Source organism: Oculina patagonica, chromosome 12, assembly GCF_052425735.1.
Source record: "Oculina patagonica isolate OP01 chromosome 12, crgOcupat, whole genome shotgun sequence".
In the NCBI taxonomy this organism is placed as follows: Eukaryota; Metazoa; Cnidaria; class Anthozoa; order Scleractinia; family Oculinidae; genus Oculina; species Oculina patagonica.
In genome coordinates this window covers 20,100,523-20,124,047 of record NC_135769.1, presented here as the reverse complement: position 1 = coordinate 20,124,047, position 23,525 = coordinate 20,100,523, and the positions used below count along the sequence as shown (strand labels likewise).

The 23,525-nt window shown below is 40.4% G+C and overlaps 2 protein-coding genes across 2 annotated transcripts; both read left to right on the top strand.

The window, feature by feature from the left end:
* The first annotated feature begins 1,088 nt into the window (after window positions 1-1,088).
* On the top strand, window positions 1,089-2,486 carry LOC144631327 (adenosine receptor A2b-like). The gene has a single exon (XM_078489735.1). The coding sequence runs from the start codon at window positions 1,309-1,311 to the stop codon at window positions 2,239-2,241; it is 933 nt and encodes a 310-aa protein (XP_078345861.1). The 5' UTR covers window positions 1,089-1,308; the 3' UTR covers window positions 2,242-2,486.
* Window positions 2,487-11,020: 8,534 nt separating this feature from the next.
* Window positions 11,021-12,217, top strand: LOC144633978 (adenosine receptor A2b-like). Its single transcript, XM_078492912.1, has one exon. It carries the CDS (start codon window positions 11,021-11,023, stop codon window positions 11,951-11,953), a length of 933 nt encoding a protein of 310 aa, XP_078349038.1. The 3' UTR covers window positions 11,954-12,217.
* The last annotated feature ends 11,308 nt before the right edge of the window (window positions 12,218-23,525 follow it).

Genomic DNA, 23,525 nt, shown 5'->3' with positions numbered 1-23,525 from the left:
CCTTGTTTGTTTTTAGCAGTAAATGCATTGTTTAAGTTACTTAGCTTTCGGTGTTTCAGTGCCGAGAAATAATTTGCACTGCTTGTTAAACAAAAGACAAAGCTGCTTAGGTCTTCTCATAGGCACAACAGAATGGAATAAAATTGAAAAAGAATAGAAAAAACTTACAACATCACCATTTGTTTGTCAATTAATGACAAAACAATAATTAATAAAACCGCTCGTGTCAGTCTTTGGTGATGTTGTAAGTTTTTTCTATTCTTTTTCAATTTTATTCCATTCTGTTGTGCCTATGAGAAGACCTAAGCAGCTTTGTCTTTTCTTTAATAAGCAGTGCAAATTATTTCTCGGCACTGAAACACCGAAAGCTAAGTAACTTAAACAATGCATTTACTGCTAAAAACAAACAAGGGAGCGATGTCGGTGTTTTGAGTAGCATCATGCAGGTGTATCATTGATTGGCATACTAAGCGACCTTAAAAGACATTTTTGTTTTGTTTTGTGTCTTTCAAAATATTGAATGAATGACCATGGAACTTTGATTTCCATTTGCTAACTCAGCTGACTCAGTATATTTTTAATCAAGAATTAAGCTAACGATTTTCATTCAGCGGTATATTGTAACCGATATCTCTTTTACCACGTCTAAAATGTCTAATTTCAAAACAGTTTGTTAGTGGGTTTTTTGAATACTGGCTTGTTTAATAACCCTGACACTCACGCCAGTGACATTTACTTCTCAATATTATTCTAATCAGCCATGTGAATTAGTCAAGACCCGCGCTAGCACGTCGAGCAGTCTTTTTCAGTGACAGTTACTGACACTCTGATGGACTGTTACAAGTGTTATTTTTTTCTTGTTTAATTTTCTTTTGTCTTTATTTTAATATACAGGTGGATTTCAAATGACGCGTAATTTTTTACGTGCGTTTCCGTGCGTGAAAAAATTTAATTAGCGACAATGTATAAACGACTTGCGTAAACGTTTACGCAAGTCGTTCATACACTATCACTAAAATTTGTCACGCACGTAAACGCACGTATAAAAATACGCGTCAGTGGAAATCCAGCATAAGACCTAAGCGCTGTTGTCTTTTTCAACAACAAGCAAAACGTTTTCACAGCAAACACCCAGTAGAAAGAGTGACCACTGGGATATTGATGCCTTCACCTTGGACCAACACATAGAAGACAGGAACATTTTTATGCAAGAGGCACCTGTTGTAGGTAACCCTAAGAAAGCGGCAACATTTCTTCGGCAAGACAAACGCTGAGTGCACTAAAGAAGGTTGAATCGCTATAACGGAGATGCCATCTTGTGAAGTGTTCTCGCAGCACTTTAACTTTGCATTTTCTGAAGTTGACACTGACTTCTATTCGACGTTCATCGCCAACTGCGTCTTTAACAATTTTCTATCTTATACCGCCATCACGTTAAACGTTTTAACAATCCACGCGATAAGAAAAACATCTTCGTTACCAATGCCGTTAAGAACATTGCTTCTCAGTCTTTCTGTTTCTGATGTTGGGGTTGGTTTAGTGGGCCAACCACTATACACCTCACTTCTAGTCGACGGGATACAAGGAAACATTACTGACTGTAACACGTCTAAGGCTTTTGACATACTTGTGGTCTTGTTTTCTGTAGCTTCGTTCTTTACTGTTGTGACGCTAAGTGTAGACAGGTTCTTAGCTATTCATCTTCATCTCAGATATCAGGAACTTGTCAATCACAAGCGTGTTGTTGCTGTGGTGATCTCAATATGGGTGATAAGTCCGTTTTTGTCTCTGATGGCGTTGTGGATACCGCCTGATACTCGCACGCTATTTGTCTGCATCGGTGATGTTATTGGTCTTGTTGTTACAGCAGTGGCTTACATCAGGATTTATTTAGCCGTGCGACGCCACAAGAATCAGATTCAGGTCCTGCAAGTACAACAAGTAGCACGGAATGACGAAATGGCAAATTTCGCTAGCCTCGTTAAATCTGCAGTCGGAACATTTTACGTATATCTCGTGTTTTTGATTTGTTGTTTGCCAATCTTTATCTGTTTTGCCGCCCTTGAAATGTACGGCCCGAGCATCGCTTTGCAGAGACTTTTGCTTTTTTCAGTAACTCTCATTTTTCTTAATTCATCTTTGAACCCTGTAATTTACTGTTGGAAAATGAGACACATTCGACACACTATCATGGACATACTGCGGAACATGTCTTGGGTCCGAAATCGCGCACCACACTAATCACAGGACCGCCATGCTATGCCAGAATTCTCCACATTCAGTGTTGTCGTTGCTGATTAAAACTTTCTATATACTTCACAAGGACCGCGAGCAGTCTGAACATGAGCTGCCTGAGGACAAACGAAAGCGTATTAAAACTAAGTAAAATATACTAAAGAAATGTATATATACTAGGAAGGAATTTTTTTAGCTTAGTGATTTCTTGAACACACTAAATAACAGACATTTAGAATGAATTTATTCCATATGCCAGAGGAACAAGAACATTTACGTTTACCTTTTTTTAATTAAAAAGTTTTACTGGTAGTGTTATTTATTGTCTTTTTAAATAAAGAATGTGGAAGCTAAAAGTGTGGAGCGCGCACGCGTTGGATTTGTTGTTCATTATTTACCCATGACAGGGGAAAGGGGAACCAGAAATCGTATTTGACAAATTTTGCAGGTTCTCATCGATTAGCATGTCGCTATTTTTGGCTACTTTACAAAATTTCCGATCAGTTCCCAAAAGCCTTATGATATTCGTTACGAAGTTGTATTATAAAGATATTTTTTCTTAACAAAATATAACAAATTCATCGCCTGTTTAATAAACAGTTTTCTTTAAGTCTCTATTTTGTCAGTGAAATGCAAATGGTCCTATTAGAATATTCTTCAATTCTCATTGTCCTTCAAAAAACCTGAGCAGTTTTGCATATTTTAACAAAGAGCACAAATCACTTTTAAGCAAATAACGAATTTCCGGCGACAAGAACGAACGAGGGAAAGAAAGTGCCTTGAATTTTAAATCTATTCCTCGGTGTATAATTATCACCTTCATCACGTAATAATTTAACAAACTGCAACGAAGAGCTAAGAATGTTTGTTTTTTATTAAACAATTTCAATGACAATTCTAAGTGCTTTCCAAAGAAACAAGTCGAGTCTATCGATATCATCTGGCTTTACGTGACGTTTCCCGCGCTTAACTTCCCACCGGCGACATGGTTCTTATTCATTAATTACATTTTTCCCGGCCGCTCTTAATCCTCGATTGTTCGGAAATACCCGGGCAACTTGACACCAGTAATTTACTGAAACAACAGAAAGGAAGAAATAAGGATTAACCATGTTTGACTGACGTTTCCAAGTTTACCTGCCCTTAACATATATATATAAATCTTTTCTGATAACTTCCTCGATTGTTTAATAAAACTTAGAATGACGCAAGCAGTCTGGGTTTTGACAGTTTTTGAAGTGCTCCTGGTATTATTTTTTAATTTAATTTTTTTTTCTGTTGTCTAGTCTCGTTTTTTCGATTCCCCGACAAAGAGCGGGATTTTTTTCCCTTGGCGAACATCCAGAATACTGGAATACTTTACTGACTTCTGTAATTGAGGAATATTTGCTTTAGAAGGTAGAAGAATCATTTTTGCCAAGTACTTCCTGGCGCCCTGTAAGGGAACCATCTTAGCTTCATGTCCTAAGTAAATTTATATGACAAGCACTTGCTGCCTTTATAATTATGAAACCTGAGTCGATATCATGAATAAGCCACCTTGTAAATTGATGCTGCAGTACTTCCCCGAAATCTCCGATGTTGAAGACCTTCATTCAACTTACATTGCTAATTGTGTCTTTAACAATTTGTTATCCTATGTCGCCATCATGTTGAACATTGTAACAATCCACGCGATAAGAAAAACTTCGTCGTTGCCGAAAACTTTAAAAACATTGCTCCTGAGTCTTGCTGTTTCTGATGTTGGTGTTGGTTTATTGGTTCAGCCATTTTACACCTCACTTCTGATCACGTGGTTACAACAAAGTCTTCCCAGCTGTAGCACCTATAGGGTTTTCTTCGTCATTGGGCAGTTCTTTAGCTTAGCTTCGTTCACAGAATGGCGAAATGGCAAATTTTGCTGGCCACATAAAATCTGCAGTCTGTACGTTTTATGTATATCTCGTGCATTTGGTTTGTTATTTGCCTACATTATCTATTGGGCCGCCCTTGCAAACTATGACCCAAGTATCGCTTTGAAGAGAGTTTTGCTTTTCTCGTTGACTCTTGTATGTCTTAATTCATCCTTGAACCCTGTAATTTACTGTTGGAAGATTAGACACATTCGACACGCTATCATGGACATACTGCGGAACATGTCTTGGCTCAGAAATCGAGCATCACACTAATCACAATCACAGGACCGGCCATGCTATGCTAGGATTCTTCTCATTCAGTGTTTTCGTTTCTGATAAAAACCTGTATATACTGAGTAAGGATCGCGAGCAGTCTGAACATGAGCTGCCTGAGGACAAACGAAAGCGTTTTCAAACTAACTAAAATATACTGAGGAAATATATATGCCAGGAAGGGATTTTTATAGCTTAGTGATTTCTTGAACCGACTTAGTTCAGTGACATTTTTGCGATTCGAAAAAAAAAAATAAAAGACATTTAGAGTGAATTTATTCCATATACCAGAGGAACGAGAACATGTACTTTTACCTTTTTTAAATAAAAAAATGTTAACTCGAGGTGTTATTTATTGTCTTGTGAAAGCTGACAGGGAAAAGGGGAACTAGAAACCCCCAGTAGAAACCTTGTTTGACAAAAGTTGGCATGTTTTACATCGATTAGCATATAAAACGCTTTTTGGCAAAATTTCCAAGAAATGCTTTCTGTAAACAAGCCTTACATAGAATTAATATTACATGAAGACGAGCTTAAAGGGACTGTGTCACGTATTTTAGCTAAATTTATGTATAGGCATGGAAAATGACCATCAAATTCGTTGAAATAAAAAAAATAACCCCTTAAATCAGTGGGGGTAAATTTCAATGACATACCAAATAGGAACTTAAAACCTTGTTTGACAAAAGTTGGCATGTTTTAAATCGATTAGCATATAAAACGCTTTTTGGCAAAATTTCCAAGAAATGCTTTCTGTAAACAAGTCTTACATAGAATTAATATTTTCGAGCAATCATCTTTGAACCCTGTAATTTACTGTTGGAAAATGAGACATATTCGACACGCTATCATGGACATACTGCGTAACAAGTCTTGGTTCAGAAATCGCATATCACACTTATCCGCCGTAGGGCCGGCAATGCTTTACCAGAATTCTCCACTGTCATTCTTGATAAACGTCTTATATATTTACATATGTAACCTCTGATTACATGAAGACTGTGTCACGGATTTTAGCTACATTTATATATCTGTCCTGATTTAAGAAAACAAGGCCCCCAGAACTGCCAGGGGCCACTCACTCTCTTAGCCCTCCCCTCCCTTCCTCTTGTGGGTTTGAGAGAGCCTAGGGGCACTACTAGGAAGCCTTCCCATGCCCGGTCACAGCTGAGCTCTCAGAGGCCTCAAGGCTACTGAGCCCAGCCCTCAGAAAACCAAAAGCCGGGAGCAGTCCTGGCCATATTTCAAAGCAAAGTCTTCGCGGAAACAAGCCAAAAAGCTGACTTTAGCCAACCCCCCAGCCGGAATGCAATTCAACAGCTGACCCAGGGCTCCCTAGGGTTGTTAGGTCAGGACCCGGGCTACATGCCCACGGGGTCGTTGACGCTGCCCCCCTCAAATTTCTCGGACCGCAATGGCTTGAAGGCCGACTACGTCGACCTTCAAGCACGGATCCCGGAGTCCACGTTTTGTCAAATCCAGACAGATATAGGCATGGGAAATGACCATCAAGCTCGTTGAAATATAAAAATAACCTCTTAAAACAGTGGAGGAAAATTTCAATGACACGCCAAATACAAATGAAGGTACGGGTAGCAAAAAGCGACGAAGATTGAAAGGGATTGAGATATGGGTTTTGAAATATTGTTGTCTTGTAGCTTTAAATTATAACGCCCGGGAGACACATTTGGCTGCAGTGAAGCCATGGTTTTGTCATTGTTTAGATCCATAGAAATACCAATCTCGAGCCCAGAGTCCGTCGGTCAGCGGTATGGGACGGACTCTGGGAAACTGGAATTGATCAGATCAATTTCAGGTCGATTTCAGGTAAGAAACTTGGTCTTCCGGTTTTTATTGCTCATGCTCTCAGGTCTAAGCGGAAGTAAATTTCCCAGAACGGAAGTAAATCGAGAAAGTTAAATTATTTCCAACACACTATTGACGGAAAGCATCTGGCGCTTTGATTCTGATTTTTTGAGCATTCTGCTATATTTGTTTGAAATGAAAGCCTTCCAGGATTCCGTCTGCGAAGACTGCGTGCGTGTGTCCATAGCTGTTTTGCAGAGAACGGCTCAGAAATTTACAAGATGCACAACGCACGAGCAAGCTATTGTTCTGTTCGTTATAATTTTTGTTTGGCGACTTTTGCATATTTTTTACGTTTTTTCTCATATTTAAAAGGCTTCTCCCTGACAGCGCATCTTTAACGCAATTTTCATAAAAACGGCTTTCCAGAATAGATTGCATGTTTTCAAGCAAGCAATTTTTTTCTTGACGAATGGCGGTAATATTAATTAGCACATTTAAGGCCACACCGGTCAACGCTACACTATTCAATAGGTTTAATGAGCAGCACAGCGACTCTGCACGTGCACGCTCGTGCACGTGCGTGATAATTTTTTGTACATCTTCTTTCCTTCGGCAAATAAACAGCGCTTTATGCTCAAATTCTGCGTTGCATTGCCGTAAGTTATTACTTGGAATCGAACAATGTCTTCGATATTTAGTGTTTCAGCCGAAACGTCAATCTGTGTCGCCGTCATTGTTGCTTTTAAACTTCGTTTAGAAAAGACGTTTAAAAGAAGTCCTTTTTTCGACTTTTTTTGCTTGTTTACAAGCAAAAAGTAGGAGAATAGCAGTTATGTGGGTAATCTGGAACCGGAAGGAATCGCATTCTTGTTAACTCTCAAGGGACTGTTTTAATTTCTCAAGGGAATACTTTCCGCTGTGGGTGATCAAAGCGCGTGACTTGTAAAGTGTCACTCTATAGCTGTGCTTCAGCACTTCCGTTCTTGTACAAAAAACGTGACTTGTCAAATTTACAAACGTTATATAACAATCAAAAACGTGAGTAGCCCAAATCTTACGTCACATAACCAATTAAGAATGTAAGGGGTTCAGCGCTCGAAGGCAGCGAAGTTTAAAACGATTAAGAACGCAATTTGTACTGGTACAAGTCTTTAGGCGCTAATATTAATTTAACCTAAAACGATTAACAACGCAAATTTGTACTCGTACAAGTCTTTCACACACTAAAACGTTGCTAATAGTTAACCAAAGGGAACTCATTTCGTGACAACTGATTATTTCTGCTGAGTTGCACAATTTAGAATTGCAGCATCATCTAGCGAAGCGCACTACTACTAAAAATGATATGCCGCATGATACCCCCCCCCCCCCTCCCCACCCCCCGCGTGAGTCGGACAACAATTTTAGTTTGGGCAAAGGCTTTGTATGGAGGGGACGCATTCTTGACAAGAAAAAAAGGGCGAGAAAGGCACAATTTGAGGCCGAGATTCTCGAAAGGCTCGAAAAATGATAGATTCCAAACATTTTTGCTTTAGTAAGTGAAAAACAGATTGAAGGTATCCAAAAAATGGCCCAAAATTGAATTTATTAGTCGAAGATCCGGCAATGACACCTTGATTCCCAGTGCAAAATTATTCAGGCTGCCGAGAAATATAAGCGGCGGATAGCGAATTACTATCGAATTATATAATTGCGAAGGATATCCCTTGTATGTTTGCTTCATTTAGGCCCCGGAAAGATCTTCGGTTGCAAGAAATTCAGAATTCTTCCCGAATTTGACGGCACTGATCGCCGGCCATCCGATCTGTTTCAACACATGATAGATAGAAGGCGAAAATATTATGCTATTCAAACGCCTTTCTAATGGAATTGACGGCGGGTTTGATTTTAATAAAGCTGTTATTTATCCCCATTACTATTACAGACTGCAGCTACAGCTGCCGAGCTCGATCAGTCTATATTAAATAGTATTTGCCGCGACAATTGTGTAACGAAATTGACCTCTTTAAATATTCGGGTCAGGCAAGGAGACCGATCGGACGAGCGTTTCTTTGTGTAATTTTGAGGTGGCATAAATCTGAGGTTAGCTCTATTGTGTTGCAAAATGTGCCACTAAGAACAGTGTAAACGTTTTGCATTTCTCATAAAAATAAATGTTTTCTTTCAGCAAATCCCGGCAGCAAATCGGGCCTTTAATTATAAACTGAGAGTAAAACATTTTACACATTTATTGAATAATCGCTCTGTTTGACAAACCTTTTGTTTTAAACCACGGTTTGAGCTTTCTACGTTGCACAGGTAAGGCTTTCTCTCGAATTCCGAGCAAATCTGGCCATGGTTTTGTGAAACAATCGCTAAATATGCCTCCGAAGTGCCCGCCAACCATACATTGCTCTTACAGAGAGCGGTTTGTTTGTCCGAATTTTGTCTGACTCACACCGGGGGTCAAATTCTGTGACGTCATTAGTGCGCTTCGCTAATTGCAACATCATTAAATGTGTTAAGTGATATTTACAAGTGTTTTTGTAGCCTGTTGTGAAATTACTTCCGGTGGAAGCAGTAAACGTTAAACGTTTCTTCTGTTCAGAAGTTAATGCATCGCCATTAGAAAAATACACAGCAACTGTTTTACTGGAAATGTAGTCGTTAGAAATGGCATGTGTAAGGTAAAGTCTGCTTCGAGCCTAGTGGCCCATACAGGCCGGAGCTTATCCCGGTTTCCGTAGCATTAAGCGACTGAGAGTATTGCTACTCCCCCCTGGATGGGATGCTAGTCCATCGCAGGGTTACCCCCAGCAGTAATTTCGCCGGTACCTATTTATACACCTGGGTGGAGAGAGGCACTGTGAGAGTAAAGTGTCTTGCCCAAGAACACAACGCAGCGCCCCGGCCAGGCCTCGAACCCGGGCCGTTCGACTCGGAGGCGAGCGCGCTAACCATTAGGTCACCGCGCCTCCTACAATGGCATGTGTAGCCGTAAGGTAAAGAATAACGCGAGGAGAAGCGGCTTTTGGTAATATCCAAACGAAAATTTACTTCTCAATGTGGGGTTAAGATTGCGTGACGAGACAAAAGGTAACTCTGTCGTGCGTAACCTAACCTGCGATCAGGCGTTAAAAAAAAAAAGAAAGCCTGATCGCAGGTTATGCGTAACCTTTATCGGGAACCGAGTAGAGTAGAAATCTTTCTAACTCGAAAGGAAACAACTATTTCGATTAAAGGCAAACGTCAAAGTTTACCATTTTTAACCAAGCCAAAGTATATGAGTCGCAAAGCACCCAGCCGTCGCGACTGACAAATACAGCATTTCCTCCGCGAAAATAAAAAAAATGCTTGAACTGAAAGACGTTTGAATTCTTCCATGATATGTTCGAACAACAATGCCCAGGATAAACCTTCTACTCATACTAACTTCACGCAAAAAAAGTCGATATCTCGAAGAGATCTTTGATTTTATTCATGGTATCTTTTGAGTTCAATGAGAAGGGTAGAATTAGAAAGTACTTCATTTATGTAGCGCCATTCCACGAGTCTTAAGGTGTTTTACAAAGAAAACCCAAAATAAAGTTGATACTTCAAACATCTGGCCATTGAAAGGAAAAAAAATGTTTTTTCAGGGTTTCCGGTTTGGTTAACTTCTGGGGATGATTTTTAGACTTCCTGATGGATTTCTATTGTTCTGTGAATGACCAAATACATTTCAGTTTCCCAGAGTGTGTCCCGGCGACCCTACCGCTGACCAACCGCTGACGGACCAAGGAGCCGGGGGACACTCTGGGCTCGAGATTGTAGAAGTACTTTCTTTGCAAACATTAACTTTCATAGGAAGTATTGGGCAAACTTAATAAACTTAACTTAACGCAGGCGTGACACAGTCCCTTTAAGACTATTTAAAACAAAACGTCAGGTAACTTGAATGCAATACTGAAGAAAGATTACTAAAACAGCATTGACATAGCTTTTCTGAAATGAATGTCTAACTGCGTTGTTTGTCTGCGTTGCAGACAAACAATTCCAAATTCCTAGTTTTCCAGCTCCCTTTGTTCCAGACTCCCGCATCCCAAGAACTCCATTCAATATGGCGGACGCTACCGGGATGGTTTGCGAGAGTTTACGACGGATTTATCTTTATACGAAAAAGGGCGACCGGAATACTCACAAGAATCCGTTGCATTTATCCTTAATTGTGTCGGTGCACTACCCTCTATCATTTATCAGTTTACTACTAATGTTTTGGCCAAACATCAGTTAACTACTATTTTTTGGGCCAATTGTCAGTTAACTGTTAACCCCATTAGCACCCTCTTATTCCTTTGTGTATGACCATCACAGTCATCACGTGATAATTAAACAACGTGCAAAGAAGATTTAAGAAATTCGGTCTCGGTGAAAATTTTTGAATGACAACTCTCAGTGCTTTCCAAACAAACTTGAGTCGTCCCGATATCATGTTGGCTTTACATGAAGCTTCCTGCGCTAGCAATTTTCATTAAGTCTTGTTTTGACAGTTATTGACGGACTCCTGGTTTTATATTTCAACTTTATTCTGTTCCATTCTGTTCTGTAGTTTCGTCCCTTTCGCTGACTCGACAAACATCATTTCTTGACAAACATCCAGAATACTGGAATACCTTTATACTGACTTCGTTAACTGAGAATCGTCGCTTTAGTAGGTAGAAGCTAGAATCATTTTAGCCAAAGAGAACCGCCCAGGGGCTACGTGGGGCCCAGAAAGAAAACTTTCTTAGCTTCGTACCTCAGTTTATAGGACAAACGCTTTATGTCTTAGGGAAACCTACGTCAAGATCATGAATGAGTCATCTTGTGAATTGACGCTGCAGTACTACCCCGAAATCTACGATGTTGAAGACCTTCATTCAACTTCCGTCGCTAATTGTGTCTTCAACAATTTTTTATCCTATGCAACCACCATGTTGAACATTGTAACAATTTACGCGATAAGAAAAACTTCGTCGTTGCCTAAGACTTTAAAAACATTGCTCCTGAGTCTGGCTGTTTCTGATGTTGGTGTTGCTTTATTGGCTCAACCGCTATATATTTCACTTCTGGTCAAGTGGATACAAAAAAGCACGGCAAGCTGTAGCATCCATGAAGTTTTTTTCCTCGTTGGGCATTTGTTTTCTACAGCTTCGTTCTTTGGTGTTGTGGCTGTAAGTGTAGACAGGTTCTTAGCTATTCATCTTCATCTCAGATATCAGGAACTTGTGACTCACAAGCGTGTTGTTGCTGTGGTGACCTCAATATGGGTGTTAAGTGTATTTCTTTCTCTAATGCCGTGGTGGGCTCCGCGTGACATTCTTACTTTATTTACAGGCATTTTAATAGTTGTTGGTCTCGTTTTTACGATAATGCTCTACATAAGGATTTATTTAGCCGTCCGACGCCACAAGAATCAGGTTCAGGCCCTCCAAGTACAACAAGTAGCACAGACTGACGAAATAGCAAATTTTGCGAGCCTCATTAAATCTGTAGTCGGTATATTTTACGTTTATCTCGTGTTTTTGCTTTGTTATTTGCCACACTTTATCAGCTTGGCCGCCCTTAAAAACCTAGGGCCGAGTATCGCTTTGAAAAGATTTTTTCTTTTCTCCTTGACGCTCGTATTTCTTAATTCATCTTTGAACCCTGTAATTTATTGTTGGAAGATGAGACACATTCGACACGCTATCATGGACATACTGCGGAACATGTCTTGGATCAGAAATCGTGCATCACTCTAATCGCAGGGCCGGTGATCAGTGCTATGTCTGGATTCCTCGCATTTGGAGTTGCTGTTGCTAATAAACGCCTTTTGTATATAACAGAGACCGCGAGTTGTGTGAACATGTGTTGCATGAGGACAAACGAGAGCGTGTTAAAACTGAGTAATATAGAACTGAAAAATATATCTATATACAAGAAAGGAATTTTTATAGCTTAGTGATTTCTTAAACACTTAGTTTAGTGACATTTTTGTGATTCTGAAAAAATAAAAATAACAGACATATTCCACATACCAAAGGAACGAGAACTTGTACTTTTATCTTTTTTAAATAAGAGTGCGGAGCTTGCACGCGTTGGATTTGTTGTTCACTGTTTAGCTATGACAGGGGAAAGGGGAACTAGAAACCTTTTTTGACAGATGTTTATACAAATTGATTGTCAGTGGGTTGCAGATGGTCTTATTGAAAGTCTTCTTCAATTCTCATTCAATTTTATTCTTCTCCATTCTCAGTCTGTCATGGAAATACCTATTAGTAAGCAGTTTTTGTCTTCTCAGCAAAGAGCACATATTATTTCTAAGCAAATACCGAGTTTCCAGCGGAAAGAACGAGTCCTGGATAATTTTTTTGTTTATGTGACATTTAAACAAGCTTCAAAAAAGAGCTAAGAAAATCTGTCACGGCGTAACATTTCGAGAGACAATGCTTTCAAACGGAAACTTGAGTCAAACGTTGGCTTGAGTCAAATATTGGCTTTACGTGAAGTTTCCGCGCTTGCCACCGGCTTCATTTATTTTATTTTTCCGCTCTTTATATCGACAAATGTTTACGAATACTCGAGTAACAAAGAAATAGAAGTTTTCTAAATTGATTAAAGGAGGAACTAGACGTTTGCAGGTTAACCAGCCATTAACATTTAAAAACTCTTTCTGTAAATTCCGCAATCGTTTAGTAATCAACCTAAGAATTAAAACATTCAAAAGTTTTATTCAAAATGTTCGCAAGTAAATGTTAGAAACATCATGGTGTTACGCAGGGTGTTTCTATTTTGAATGTATTACATCTATTGCGCAGCACAGTTCAAAGGGGGTTTCCACTGACGCGTAATTTTCTACGTGCGTTAACGTGCGTGAAAAAAATTAAGAGACAATGTATGAACGACTTGCGTACATGTTTACGCAAATCGTTCATACATTGTCTCTAAATTTTTTCACGCAGGTAATGGTGGAAATAGTGGAAATCCACCATTAGTCTAGATTAACCTAAGAATTACGCCAGCCGTTTTTATTAAGTTTTGGTGTATTGACAGCTATTGAAGTGCTGATGGTTTAATTAAAAGTTTATTCTACTGTCTGTCAATTGTTCAACTCGATGTCTTTGTAAAGATTTAAACAGTTTTGTCTTTTAAAACAATGACAAAACGTAATTTGGTACGGGCTCAACGTTCGCGAAAAACGTTGCGAATTACTTCCTGAAAACACCCAGAATTTACTTGAGCAATACGTTTCTGCCGGCAAAACACCCAGCTACACTTAGCAGTGGATCTCTCCCAGTGTTTTCAGTAGCGCACGCTACACGGCGTATGAAACTTGAAACAGTCTGCTGATGCACCATCGATTAGCAAACTAAGCAAGTTGTTTTACTTGACTCTGAAGATAACTTCCGCTCAGGTTGTCGAAACGTCAGTCACCAACAACAGTTTTTTTTTTTTCAGAATCGGATTTTCAGAACTACTTTCACCCGGACTATGACACTATACGAACTACTGATGCTCTTGTTTTCAAACCATTTACTACGTAAACACTCCTGTAAATGTCGGAACAACCTTGGTTTCCTAAGAATCATTACTATAGTATGTAAAGGTCTGAAGGCTCATAGAAAACAAACTGATTAGCTTTGTAAATCAATTTTTATGTGATACGCTCAGTGCGCTAAAGAAACCTCGAGTTTTTTTATTTTTTATTTATTTTTTATTTTATTTAGATAATTGACGCCTTACTTACAATAATAAGTACACTTACAATAACAGCTAGCACAATACTTACAATATTTAAACATTAATAAAGACAACACTAATACACAATAGCCGGATTTTTTTTTTTTTACAATACTTGTAATAATACGACGGAAGAAGAAGAAGAAAAAAAAGTACACTAGAAGCGCAAAAGAAAGGTATACAACTACACACACACAATATATAGCTAGCAGCTGGCTTTGGGTAACAACAAAAGAAATTATGTGTTTTCACTGCTACAAAGGGTGGTCCACTTGTTCCTATGTTTATTATAATTACCATTTCTGATAGCAATCTCTCTTTCTGATTGAATTTTACTTTTAAGCAAACAAAGAAAGACCTCAAACATTGGATTTTCAGACTTGATTTTTGAAAGGTAAATGTGATATTTGCCTATTAAAAAGAAGTGGTTTAGCGCATAAAAACTAGAAGATCCTGGTTTATAGCCATAAAGAATTTCAATAGGTTTTGGATTTATGTTTTCAAAGCGTTTTACGTTCCACCATTCGATTGCCATTATCCAAAATTGTTTCACGATAGGACACTCGCAAAACATGTGTTCTAGTGTTTCATTTACATAATTACACAACTCACATACTGGTGAGGCTTTTATCTTCATTTTATATAGTCTTTGGTTTGTAGGGAGAATGTTATGGATTAATTTGTACTGAAAGCTCCTTAGTTTATTTTCTATTGTGATTTTGAAAGGTAGTTCATAGATGGCTTCCAAGTCCGTAGCATTTTGATTCTGTAGGCGGTGTTCTACAGTGGGTGGGCGAAAGGACTTTCCGACGAGCAGAGAGCGAGCTTTTTTGGCAGAAACATTATCTGCTGTTAAGACGTTTTGCGTTCTTTGATTACCTGAAGGAGTATCGAGGATTGCGGTTTTCCAGGCTTTTGGGATTGCGGCGATCACGCCTGCGTAGTCCAAAAAAGTTGTACGGACACCGAACTTGGCCTTAAAATGTTCGAAAGATAGAAAGTTTCCCTGCTCGGTTAGAAGGTCACGAACCTTTACGATTCCATTTTTATGCCACGATTTGAAATAAAATGATTTACCGCAAATCCTTATGAAACGATTGTTCCATAAGATCTCTTCTTTAAAATCTGTGGAATTAACTGGGTCATTTGAGTGAATTTCTTGCCAATTTGACAGAATCTCTTTATAAAAAATTGGAATGTTTTTTAACTCTAGGTAATTTAGATTGAAATTGCACTGAAACAGGAAAGCACCTCCATATTTTAACAAAAACGAATTAAGAAAGGCGCACCAGTTGTTTTCAGGCTCATCACAGAAGCGTTTTACCCAAGCAATTTTTAGGGACTTGTTGACGTCGTTGAAATTGACCATATTGAGCCCGCCTTTGTTCACCGGGCCGATTAACGTACTTCTTTTAATTTTATCAGGCTTAAAATTCCAAATAAAAGCAAAAATTGTTTCATTTACTCTTTTGATGAAATCTGATTGAACGTGTAACACTGAAGAACTGTAAACAAGCTTAGAAAGGGCTAACGTTTTAATAATGGTTACTTTCCCTAAAATCGTTAAATGCCTACCAGACCAGAGATTTAAAACTTTTTGAAGCTTAGAGAGCTTTGTTTCAAAGTTCATGTGTTGGCGAACTAGAGTATCGTAAGCAAAGACGACTCCAAGAGTTGTAACGTATTGTTCTGGCCATGATATTCCGAACGGACTGTACTTACCAAGTCTGCCTTTCCAAGCACCAAGCCACATTCCCTCGGTCTTGTGTCTATTTATTTTGAGTCCGGAGCACGTACCGAATTGCTCAAGAAGGGTGAATAAATTGGAAGCAGAACTGTCATCCGGCAGAAAGGAAGTAGTGTCGTCGGCATATAGGCTAAGTTTAACTGTTTTATTTCCGTTATGAAGACCTCTGATTGATTCGTCAAAACGAATTTTATGTGCAAGTGGTTCTACGGCAAGTATAAAGAGTAGTCCAGACAGTGGACAGCCTTGTCTGACTCCTCTTTGAAGAGTAAAGAATTCTGATGCGTAGCCATTGTTAATGACGCAGTTGATATCATGAAGAAATCATTTTGTATAGTATTGCTACGGTACTACGCCATTGTTAATGACGCAGTTGATATCATGAAGAAATCATTTTGTATAGTATTGCTACGGTACTTCACAGGCCCGTAGGGAGGGGGGGTGCGACGGGTGCCTCCGCACCCCCCCCCCCCCACGAGCCTTGGAAGTCCACTCATTGTGAAAAAATTATCAAATTAAATAAACAAAGGTAGATGATATCTCTATACTTAGAATATTTACATTCAATATGGTCCTTTGGGTTGAAGGTCCACCATTTGTTAATTTGCATGGTATATTTTGGACCAAATTCTGTGATTCTAGGTTAATTTAAACAATAAACTCTACCTAAAGTCCTTTATAGTTGAACCGTTCGAAGTTCAATTAACATTCGCGAGAGAGGAGAATGGTACTTGTTGTAGTCCATAGCCAGCTGGTTGCTCGGTATCATCCGGGGGGAATAATCTTACTGGTAATTTTTAGGAAGATATAGTAGTAACAGTTCGGAAAATGCCTGATAACAACTCATCGGTGGAAGTTTGTGGAGAAGATGCTCTTTGAAAGTTTCTTTTCAGCATGAAAACGAGGGTGAGCCATAATCGCAGAAAAATGGATTAAAAAAAGCTAAGAAATAATCCTGAACGCTGTATGTTAATTTCAACTTATCTACTTCTTCAAAACATCACGTGAACTGACACGTGATTTACAAAAGAGAACGAATTTAATTACTTATTTGGCAGTTTCTTAAAAAACATTCCTTTTTTACACATCTTTTAGCTTTGTAGACAATTTTCATTACAAAAATATTTTTGTCAATCAAGTTGGGAAAGTTATAAACAGTTTGAAGTCACAGCCTCGGTCGACAAACCAAATTACGATTGTTTTAATAATCGTCGTCACTGTCAAATTCCTGCGCGTCCTCTAGGGTGCTCTCTTCCTCTTCAACAGATGGCTGGTTTTCACAGTTGTGCAGTCTGCACGTCTGTACACTTCATTCCATTTGCCACGCAAACGCATCGAGTAGAAGAACAGTGTTTCATGCAGTTGCACGACAAAAGCTCGAGGATTGCCTCTGGGGCTGGCTTTCCTGCCATCCAGTCGACTACTAGCTGTTCCACACCTTCATCTCTCTCAATTTTCCAGCCTCTCCCAACCGGGCTTGGTACTTGTGGATCCTGAAGAAGGCATCGTTTCCATATTGCAGTCTGGTAATTAGCTCTCTGAGAGTGCTTTGCCAGACAATCCCTACATGACGGAAGCTGATGACTCTCCATTTCTCCCCGTTTCGCACAGAATAGCTGATATCTAAGCTCATTTGACTGTTGTGGTGGTTGTTTTCGAAGCATAGAGCTTGCAGGTCACAGCCTCCAACCTTTTGAACAGGTCTGATGAGAGCTCCCACTCCTCTCCTACCTCAGTGAAGGTTTCACGGGTCTGTTTGTCACTTACCACTAGATTCAGTGCTTGTGCTTTTCCTCTTCCAGCAAAGGCACTTACTGAATCACATCCAGTATATTAAAGCGTGCATTGCAGTTACCGCCTTGCAAACATCTCGGCCGCAAACGTTAGCAACTCTATAAATAAAACAATAATAATAATACATAATATTTTAAGAGGAGGCCTCCAATCACCTAGGGGTGGTTTTCAGGAGGGTCCTCTAAAAAAATAAATGTTTAACCTTAAAATACATTAAAATCTAAAATATAATAAAAAGATAAAACCTATGCGGTACGCTAACTAAGATTAAAATTAAGAACAAGAATTAAAATACTACTAACTAAGGTTAAAAATGATTTAATAAAAACTGTTTCAGTTTGTATTTAAAAATAGTTTTCGGCATCAGTTTCTTTAAAACACTAGGTAGTGTGGCCCAGTCATTAATGGCTTTATAAAATGTTTTGCATTTTCCCCATTCCGTTCTTGGCCTACTGACTTTGGGCATGTAGCCATTTCGGGTATTATAACCGTGTTGTTGGTTCATGGTGGATCTGAAAACACCGAAATGTTCGGGGATGCCACCTTTCATTGCATCTTGCACAACACAACACCGATGACCGAACCGCCTCGCATTTAAAGACACCCACCGCTGATGACATTTTCGACTTGACGATCTTCTTCGCAAAACGATTTTGAAAATATTGTAATTGTGTCATCTGTGTTGCAAGACCAGGCTGGTCAATATCAGATATCAGTCAGACAATATCTGCGTAATCTAGGTGTGGTAGGACAAGGCCATTAAAATATATGCCATGAGACTTTTCTGATCCAGCATATGATAGATTCGATTAAAGACTGACAGGGGATGTCCTAATTTTTGTAAGAGGCTATTGACGTGCATTTTCCATTTCCATCTCTCATCCAATAATACGCCTAGATACTTGAAAGACGAAACACGATTTATTTGCCCTTCATCAGTAGAAAACTGGAAGTCGTTAAACAGAGACAACATTGTCTTGCTACCCGAAAGCATCAGTTTAGTCTTCTTCACGTTAAGCGTTAACTTGTTGTTGGTGTACCAGTCGGAGATTAGGGTGAAGTCATGTCGAAGGGTATCATTAAGCTCTTGGGGTGTCGACGCAGCAGCTATTAAAACAGCATCATCCGCATACAGTAGGAGTTCACTCTTCGTTACAGCAGCTGACAAGCTGTTAATGTAAACATTAAATAGAAGCGGGCCTAGGATACTTCCTTGTGGCACACCTAGGTCAATAGGGCAAGTCTCTGATACCTCCCCGTTTATACACAACAAAAAGCTAATAAGCTGGAGACCTTCAGTATCGTAACCTCTGTTGACATCGATGATCTTTGTGCGGTTTCTGCTTCCACATTTGATAAACAGAGATGACGCAATTTCGCTAGCAACTGCAACCGACATAATGAATACGTCCGTGTCTTCCGAACAGATCATGACTGAGGTGTAGCCTTCTTTGCTAGCGTGCGATGCATGCAGAAGCAATCGACCGGCTGCCTCCTCTTGCTTGCACTGTAAGGCTTGTACCTCTTCGCTGGCTTGGGAGGTTATTTTGAAGCACAATGACTCAGTCGTCACATACAGCTCTTTGTCGTTAAGCTTCTGTCTAAACTTCTCTGCCTTCCATTCACGAACGATAAAACTAATCAGAGCCCTTTTGTTGTTAACATTTGCCAGGAAACTTCGCCACTGTCTAACTATCTGAGCACTAGTAATATTCTGGAGGAGATTCCCACTTTATTCGCCTCGTAAAGATCTCTCGCTGTTCTTCTTGATTGACATTTCTTGGTATGTGTCAAATACTATATATATTTGCTTGCACTGTGCACCCTCTCTCAGCGCCATATTCAGAACTGTATCGGCAACATCTCCAAAAGACAAGTGGTCAGCATTCACTTTCTGCACCAAGCTCATTTCATCGATAATGGCAGCAGCGTTACTTGGAATCTGTTCAGCTTGTTGCACATTCTTCTGAAGCAAAGTTGCCAAAGCAGCCTTGTTGGTCTTTCGAAGGAAACCATCAGGGGTAGCTAAAGCCCAGGGCAACGGTCCCAAAAGAGAGAACAGCGAGAGATCTTTACGAGGCGAAAGAATGTCGTCCATCTGCAGATTTCTTCCCTGTGCCATTACAATGATCCTGCCGAAAAGAGACCTATCAGCCTTGAGTTCAACTGTTTTACCACAAGAGGCGATTTGCTTCTTTTAACTCAGGTTACGATACTGAAGGTCTCCAGCTTATTAGCTTTTAAGGGGTCGTGAGACTTCTGTGGAACTTTCTCTGGGCGCTCTTCTTTAAACGTTTTGTAGCATTTCTTGCCGATTTCTTGCGCTTTCATCAGGTCTGTTGTGATCTCCTTCGGAGTCGCCTTCGCTGTCGAGATGCTGACGAGATCCTGAGGCCTACTTTGGGACCCAAAATCGCCGTAACTTTGGGCGACTTTAGGCGATTTTAGCTTATTTTGTGCAAAATTACGGGCGATTTTGGGCGATTTAAGGCGATTTTGGGCGACTTTAGGCGACTTTGGGTGATTTTGGGCGACTTTAGGCGACTTTGGGTGATTTTGGGCGACTTTAGGCGATTTTAGGTGACCATTTAGGCAATTTTAGGTGACCGACCTAAGTACAGTTGTGGTATACATGTACATGGGAATCATCATGGTACACGATAAAGCATTGTTACAGAAAACTTAGAGCAACTTTGGGCGACTTTAGGCGATTTTGGGCGACTTTAGGCGATTTTAGCTTATTTTGTGCAAAATTACGGGCGATTTTGGGCGATTTAAGTTTGCGATTTTGGGCGACTTTAGGCGACTTTAGGCGATTTTGGGCGACTTTAGGCGATTTTGGGTCCCAGAGTAGGCCTATCCTGGTTCCCAGAGAAGGGATTGGTCCAGCCTCTGATTAGTTCAACCACCGCAGAAACAGCTTGTTCATCCTTTGTAATACGCTGGAGGTCTGTGTGCTTTAAATTCTGCCCACGTAATTAACTTTATCATACGCAAAGCACCATGGGATCATCATCCGGATGGTTGTTAGATAAAGATCCCAGTTGCCCTCACGTAAGGCACGCAAAAGGCCAAGTACCACCCCATTCACCAAATCCACGAAGGTCATCCAAAAAGACGACAATTCTCCATTGTTACAGGGTAGTTTCTCGAGAAACTCTCTCCACACGATCATGACAAATGTTAACAAGCGACTCTGGAGAATCTCTTCAGCCACTTCCTGCCTCAGATCACCTGCCACATTACTTATCCGCCCCAACAACAGATTGACAATAGTTAGGAGCTTAGGTCACTACTCTTCAGCCACTTCATGAATTCCTCCCACGCAAGGTGCATCAGACCTTCATATACATACTTATGGACTCTCACAGCTCGGTTGTAATGTTTGCCATCGAGGACGCCATTAACTGACCCCTCCGACACATCCTTCAATCCTCATCGCCAAACTGCTTTCTGAGAATTGAAAACATGTTTCAAATTGTATGAAAGGTACCCATCCTCAGGATAATTTGAGAAAAACATTCTTCCTTGTAACAAATTTCAGCTGCATTGGCAAACAAAGCCTGGTCAATGACCACTACGATTGCATTTAAGCACAGCTTTCTTCTTATCTCCTCGGACTGGCTTAAGATTTCAAACACAGTTGTAAAGTCGCTAGGAGAGGCATTTATCGTAGGGAGGTAGTGGACGACATCTTGCGATACAGGCTCTTGATCCCTTGTCTTGATGTTAAACCCTGTACAGCTGGGTATCTGTTGATGGCTAGTATATATCAGCCTGTCTGCTTAGGATCCAGAGCATGTTTTTGTTGCTAGCTTGCTACACTGCATCGTTAACATTGCTTGCATGGTCGTCTTTAGTAATAAGTGGATGGGGACCCGCTCGGCTTCCAGCAACAAAGACAGGCAATTCGGCTTGCTTTGCGAGGGTCAGTGTTCTTTGCTTCGATCTAGCAACAGGTGGAGGCTTGACAGGCGGTGGGTCAGGTCCAAACACTCTTGGTTGAACTGCTATCCCATTAACACGATGGGATGTACCATGACCAGAAAGCGTTTCCTCGAGTCTTTCTATATTATCCCACGCAATTGTTGTGAAGACATTTGGTTTGATGGAAGAAGGAAGCAACACTCTCTCGTTCAGGCCTTGCGCTAACTTTGGCAAGCATAGAGCTGTATCATTTTCCTCCATTTGGCTGTATGAGATACAATGCCCAAATCGATTAAGGGTCTTGATGATCTCAGTGTCTCCAGTTTAATGCTTTGGTGGTTTGTACTGGTCACATGTTACAGCATAAATCAAGTCTTGGCCGAAAGACTCTACAAGGGAAACAACTCTCTGCGGCGGATTCTCATTTTCAGGGTTTTGAGTCATAACTCCAACAAGAAATCAATGTAATTGCGCTGGAATTTTCACTTTGCTGCCCTCTTAGCCTGCGAACAGGCTCCCGAGTGGGGTTTCCGCGAGCGGCGTACGCGAGCGAAGCGAGCGGAAGAGCGGGGCCTGAGGGGGAGCCTGTAGACTTTGTTTGATTCCGCCCATCCGCCCACTTATAATAATAAATGTATCCTGTAACAAATCTGTCAGAAAGGTAATTAGACCTGTCAAAAATTATGTATTTTATGCTCATCGGCTCTCATAACGTTCGCGCGCACTTGGATTTGCCGTTTCTTAAAGAAATTACTGATCTCGCCTCACGACAAACAAGTGCCAATGGTTTCCGTATTCAACACGCTGAAAAACAAAGAATTGCTTATTGCTTTATACCAAGAAAGTGTGGTTTTAGCTGCGGAAATTGAAAAGCTGGGGACAACGCTTGCGGCGTGGAGAAAATTCTGAATTCTCATGCCTTTCTTGTGCTCGACAACTTGTCCGACTTTCTCACTCCTGTTAAAATGATTACCGGCCGTTGCAATAAATCTTTGGAACAGCCAGAGAATTCTTTTGAGTGTACGATTCCGCCAAGCTACAAGAACTTCGGCGCTACGATCGCTGACTAGTGAAACACCTTCAGCAAAACGCCAACAAGATCGACTCTTGAGCAACAAAGAGAATGTGAGCTTTAATAGCAAACCACGACAGCAATGTGAACGAAAACGTCACCAAACAAAAGGTTTATGAGCAGAATAAAAGCCCTGCACGTGCGTTTTATATCCTGGTACATTTCTTGGCCGTTCTCTGGAAAACAACAACGTCAAATGACCAAATTTCTGCGTATTTTAAAGAGAGTGAACGACGTCGGCTAAATTTTCGAATTTCTATTTGATGATGAACGCTTTCTGACGTATTTAGCTCCAGCTTGTTCCTAAACCAATAGATACACTGAATACATTTGGATAATAATAGCGAGATTCTCCAGTAAAATTTAAATTTATCTTGCACCAGGCGTTGTCCTTGGCGTCGCCGTCGTTATTGCTAAAGATTTATATTATTGTCGATCGACGGGGAAAACGTTATCGAAGGAATCGGAAATAATCGATCACGGCGGCAAGAGTATGCAAACTTGTAGCGCAATACTTTGTGTTGACAGCATCTATCAATATTCATCGCTCAGTTGTCAAAAATTAGCGGTTTGACCAATCAGGTCATGATACCAGAATCTGGTATCATGGATCGGCGGTTTCAAAGGACTGTCCACAGGCTCCCGCGCCCCCGTACTCCCGCTCAGGCCCCGCTCTTCCGCTCGCTTCGCTCGCGAAAGCAGGTCGCTTCGTTCCCCACTCGCTTTGCTCGCGGAAACCCCACTCGGGAGCCTGTTCGCAGGCTACTGCCCTCTGTGTCAGCGGGATGGCATGGCCAAGGCGTTGCTTTCATTTCAATTAGATAATTGCTATTCATCTTCATCTCAGATATCAGGAACTTGTGACTCACAAGCGTGTTGTTGCTGTAGTGATCTTAATATGGGTGTTTAGTGTATTTCTTTCTCTAATGCTGTGGTGGGCTACCCTCGATATTCGCTCCCAATTTGATGGCATTTTAATAGTTGTTGGTCTCGTTCTAATTACATCAAGATTTATTCAGCCTTGCGACGCCACAAGAATCAGATTCAGGCCCTG

Coding starts and splice junctions, on each gene's coding strand:
- LOC144631327 (XM_078489735.1), top strand. CDS start 1,309: ATGCCATCTTGTGAAGTGTTCTCGCAGCACTTTAACTTTGCATTTTCT.
- LOC144633978 (XM_078492912.1), top strand. CDS start 11,021: ATGAATGAGTCATCTTGTGAATTGACGCTGCAGTACTACCCCGAAATC.